The sequence below is a fragment of the Cupressus sempervirens genome, chromosome 8 (genome assembly GCF_028749045.1).
Source record: "Cupressus sempervirens isolate cs-2001-9-10 chromosome 8, ASM2874904v1, whole genome shotgun sequence".
NCBI lineage: Eukaryota > Viridiplantae > Streptophyta > Pinopsida > Cupressales > Cupressaceae > Cupressus > Cupressus sempervirens.
This window is the reverse complement of record NC_143125.1, coordinates 575,073,628-575,078,757: the sequence shown is the minus strand read 5'-3', so window position 1 is coordinate 575,078,757 and position 5,130 is coordinate 575,073,628. Positions and strand designations below refer to the sequence as shown.

Here is a 5,130-nt window from a genome sequence, read left to right as displayed (position 1 = left end):
ATACAAACTTCCTCCTCAGTGATAATTCATCCTAGTTTCTCATTTTCTTCACTCGAGATTACCGTACACATGGAATTGATCAGCCTATGCCTGTCCTCTTCCCTAATATTTCTTTGCTCTTCCAAATAAGAGTTCTTGAAATAAACAACCACCCAATTACCCATTTCTTCAATTTTAGTAAGCTTCACATTATTCTCATCCTTGATATTATCAATAGTATTCCTCCTTTTATGGATTGAGGTTGATCTATGAAAGAACTGTGGTATTCCTATCTCCCACCTTGAGCCATAAAACCCTAGATCTCCACTTTCAAAAGGTCTCCTCTCTAATCATTGTATGTTTCCATACCTTTCTACAATTTTCCTCTTCCTGAATGATATTTTCTGTGGTGAGACCCTCCCCCATAGCTTTGTGAAGCTTTTCTAACTTTTCTTCCACCACCACCTTAGTTTTAAAGATATCACCAAAATATCTCTTCTTCTAGGGCTGCATATTCCTTCTAACATTCTCTAGTTTAGTAGGAAGTCTATACATAGTCATTCCTTCCACACAAATTCCCCTCCACTTTGCCAGCCTAGCTCTAAAATTAGGATGGGATTGCCACATAATTTCATATCTAAAAGGTCTTGGGCCCCTTGAGACTCTTCTTTCCAATTAAAACAGATGTGAGTGTGATCTAAGATAGTCTTGGGTAATCTCGTGAGAGAGGAGGAAGTTAGGCCTTCCCATAACTAAAATTCTGTCAAGTTTGACTTAGATAAGGTTAGCTCCCTTCATATTATTTGACCAAGTAAACTTCACTTCATACATCTCCATATCCATTAAATCATTTTTATTGATCAATTCAGCCAAGTCCTTCATGCCATCATTAAAATAAGCCATTCCTCCAACCTTCTCTGAAGGATGAGGTGAGTTGAAATGTCCCATACATAAGGTATTTATATTTTGAGAGAGAAACACAGATAGCTCCTCCCAAAGATAACCTCTTCCTTGCCTTTTGTTAGGAGCATACATTGACAATATATCATATCTTATCAACATTCTTAGGTTCAGTAATAAGATAGTATCTAGAACAGGGAAGTAAACATCCTTTACCAGTAGTTGGGTTCTAGAATGTAGCCACACCTCCAAACGCCCCCTCCACTTCACTATAATAGAAATCTACACTTGGCCAATGACTACTAGCAATACTTTTCAAATTATTCATGGTCATTTTAACTTCCTTTATCAAAAGGATATTAATATTTAGAGTAGATAACTGCTATTCGAGGGCAAACTACTTTTGAGGGCTATTCAAGCCCCTCATATTTTGTGATAAAATAATCATTTCCTACCCTTTGTCAGGGACTCGAAGGTGGGCTACCTGCCACTTGCCACCTCCCTTGCCATTTGCTTCATTCTTCTACTCTATTTTCCATACTTCCTTACATCCATCTTGAACTCCACTACCACCTCAAATTTCTTTGAGACGCTAGTCTTCCTTTTCTAAGTTCTCCACTTCCCTTCCCTTCCTCCAACATAACCTCCACCCTCTTAGGATCTAGGGGATCCTCTTCACTCTAGCAAAGAAGTCTAGCCACCTTCCCCCCTTTCATCAAGTCTTTCACCTTTCCTTTATATCTCTCCTCCCCTAGCTCCTCTTCTAACACCAAGTTTCTCAAAGGAGTGTTGAGCAGCTCTTCAATACCTTGTAGAAAGGGTAGGGTTTCTTCCTCTAAGGAAATCTCCCCTTCCCTTAACCCACCCGACTATCCTTCCAGTACACAAGGCTTCTTAGAGACCTTTTTCCCATAGGACTCCCCTTATTCTGGTGGAGCTCCAAAGCTTTTTCCCTAACCCTCATCATCTCTGCTTGAGGGTTAACGTTCTTATCTTCTACCCCTTTCCTTGGCATAGAAGTCTCTTCCTTCTCTTCTTGCTCTCCAACTCCTTTAACTAGAAGCACATCACCCTCTTCCTCTACGTTTAGAGGAGCTGCCTCCACTTCCTTTTCCCTTACTGTCCCTTCCTGTATCAACTTATTGATCTTTTTACAATCCACAATCAAATCATGTTTTGAGTGTACAGAATTTCACCAAGTGATCAACTAAAATTGATAAAATTGATGGAGAAAAGAGAACACTCAACAATGTATTTTTATAAGTTTTTAATAATTGGAGAAAATAAAGCATAGAACAAATGAAAAGTTTGACATGCAATACAATAATAATGTATTAAATAAAAAGAGTTAGATGCACTATTTAAATGAAAGTACAAGGTAGATCAAAATTCAATGAACACCCTCCTAGACTGAATAAATTCAAAGAAACTATACCTTAAATATTTTACATTCACGATTGTTCCACTAACAAAGAAACCCTACGAACAAGGATAGGATTGAAGTTGTTCAAACTCTAGAATAAAGAGGGCAAGAAGGCCATGTATCCTCCCATTAAATAACAGAATGGTTTTGAACATTAACACTTTATATATTTTATATTTTATAGAAATAGTGGGGAAATTCAAAATTTAAACTCAAGAAGAACATGTACAAACTTTCTAATTTTTAATTTTTAAGGAAACTTAAATTTCAATAATTAGTTTTTGTACTTGATTGGCAAATATAAAACACAAAAGATCTTACAAAATTTCCATTAAAAAAAATATCAGCTTAAAAATAAATAAAATAATAATAGCACGTTATTCTAGGACATTTTCAAAATCTTGTTTTGATAATTAAAAAAAATTAAAAAGAAATAGTACCACAACTACAAATTTAGGCCGGCTCGAAGTGTATATTTTATTTAAGACAAAATGAAATTTAATATTTTAAATGATCGTATCAGGACACAGATATGAACACAAATACATTGAAACAGCACGCAACGTTTGAGATACCGCTCTCGCGGAACAAAAATCAACACAAAGAAACTAGAACAATATGATAACCAAACAAACAAGAAATAAAATCGTGCCCCTGACCTACACATAAGACTAGAAAGTACATGTCGAAGGAGAATTTGAAAGTTGTCTCACTCGAGATCCATAAACAATCAATGTCAAACATGGATCAATTTTCCCTACAACTTCAAACCCATATTATTTACTGTATACAAGCACCTACGCTCAGCACACACAACACCACACAAAACCATTATTCATTTATATACCAGCGAATCGATCAACAAGCGTGGCTTTATCTTTATCATTTTTATTCTTTATCGCAGATGAATCCCAGAAATGTGAATACTGGAAGGGCTTGTAACGCCTTGGATTGTTCTCGTCCACGAGCTCCTCAGGCGCCCAGATTTCCTTCTCATCTGGAAAGGAAGTGACAAAGGCGATTGATAAACGATCTCTACACCCTTTATAAACAACTCGGTGCTCTGGGCTGCGGTATCTTCCGTTACACCACGCCTGCAAATAATTTCTCTTGGTTATCATTGATCATGGCTGTCACATAGTAATACGTACAAAATAACTAAACCGGTAAGAAGAACTTAAAAAAAAACCTTAAGAGTGTCCCCCAGATTGATGACAAATGAATGAGGAATCGGTTTGACATCGAACAATTCTCCATCCTGAGATCGTGCCTGAAGACCACCCACCTCGTCTTGGTAAAGAACTGTGAGGCACGCCAAATCTGTATGGGACAGCAGCGCCCCCTCGCCAACGGACATGTTTTTCGCTGAATACCCATTCAGACGCACTGCCGAATAGTGATTTTCAAAGTGAGAATGGTAGAAAGTCTTTACATCTAATCCCAGGCTGGCGAGAATTAATTTTGAAATTTTTTGTGAAAGCTCTGAGATACGCACAGAGTATGTTTCCATTGCATGGATGCCAAACAATAATACAAGAACTCAAATGGTTAGACAGAGAGAAATCGATGAGTTTTAGATGAAGAAAATGTCTCTTATTATTCGGTTATAAATTAATTAGAGAATAAAAAGTCTATCAGTTGATAATAATCAATATTTTAGATTAAGCAAGAATAGTAATACACCCCAAACACAAAAAGACAATAATACTGATATATACTAGGAACTTCGGTTACAATAATACTAATATTGATATATACTAAGAACTTCGGTTTGGAGAGAAACCTGCAATTGTAGGATCTTCTATTCAGTCTAAGATCCAAATTTCACTTTTCATTCTAACATTCCTTTGTTATAGCAATGGCTAAGATTTTTTTTCTTTCTTTCTCTGACTTTAAATCATGTTATCACTTTTCATTCTATGCAACCTCGCAAACTGAGAAATAATCTATTTAAGATTAAAAAAATGGTATTGTTAATTAGCCAACAAAATTGTTTCAAGACAACTCTTCTACACCTAATTGGCAACTAAAGAAAAAGATGAACATAAAAGTTAAGGATAAATACCATACCAGAAAATAGGGTTCACTCGTGGGTATATCTTCGCTAGCGTTTTTTCAATAGAACCTGGATTTGCTGGATCTCGAAGCTGAAAGGACTCATAGTTTCGTTTGCGGTAGTAAGTGTCAAACGGAACAGAAGATAAGGCTTTTTCTTTGACCTCATTAGGAATGGATAATAGATCTCGGCTAACAGTTTCAGCCTTATTCAGTATATCTTCTGGAATGCCATGATTTACAAGATGGAAAAATCCCCATTCTTTGCAGGCTTCTCTGAGCTTGGCAAGTTCGGGATGATATGCAAAGTGGTCCAGTTCTTCGGCATCGATGTCTTGAGGAAATTGGGAGATGTCGATGATGGGGAGATCAGATACAATTGCTTCAATAGGCGTAGGCATTCTGTATATTACCGGGATTACACAGGAGGACAAAGTGAAGTGTTTAACTCGGCTTTGAAGTTTGTTCCTTTAAATAAAGTTTTCCAGGGGCACGTTATCTAGGCATGTCTTGGACTTATTGTTTTCTTTTCTCGGGCATACTATTAAAAACGACGACCAACTCAAGAATATAGGAGGACAGTTATATTTAGAGTCGGTACGTTTGAAAAAATATAAATATATGACAGGCTGCATATATCTTCTATCTTACAATCATACAGATGATTGCATTGTTAATATTAGCAACTATGTAACGATTTTACTAGGTGTTTACGTTTGGCACCATCTATGATATGAAATTTCAGAACAATGAGTAATTCGATGCACACTGAC

At 36.5% G+C, this 5,130-nt stretch overlaps 1 protein-coding gene across 1 annotated transcript; it reads right to left on the bottom strand.

The window, feature by feature from the left end:
• Positions 1 to 3,141: 3,141 nt before the first annotated feature.
• LOC149543707 (C4-beta,C20-epoxidase-like) lies at positions 3,142 to 4,758 on the bottom strand. The gene is made up of 3 exons (XM_089796318.1): positions 4,373 to 4,758; positions 3,492 to 3,819; positions 3,142 to 3,396 (listed from the first exon to the last, which is right to left on the bottom strand). The coding sequence occupies exons 1-3, from the start codon at positions 4,756 to 4,758 to the stop codon at positions 3,142 to 3,144; spliced, it is 969 nt and encodes a 322-aa protein (XP_089652444.1).
• Between the last annotated feature and the right edge of the window lie 372 nt (positions 4,759 to 5,130).

Bases quoted from the DNA above. Each gene is read 5' to 3' on its own strand.
- LOC149543707 (XM_089796318.1), bottom strand. From the start codon at position 4,758: ATGCCTACGCCTATTGAAGCAATTGTATCTGATCTCCCCATCATCGAC. The intron at 3,820-4,372 runs GTATGGTATTTA...ATTGTTTGGCAT, and splicing joins CGAGTGAACCCTATTTTCTG to CCATGCAATGGAAACATACT. The intron at 3,397-3,491 runs GTTTTTTTTTAA...AATTATTTGCAG, and splicing joins ATCTGGGGGACACTCTTAAG to GCGTGGTGTAACGGAAGATA.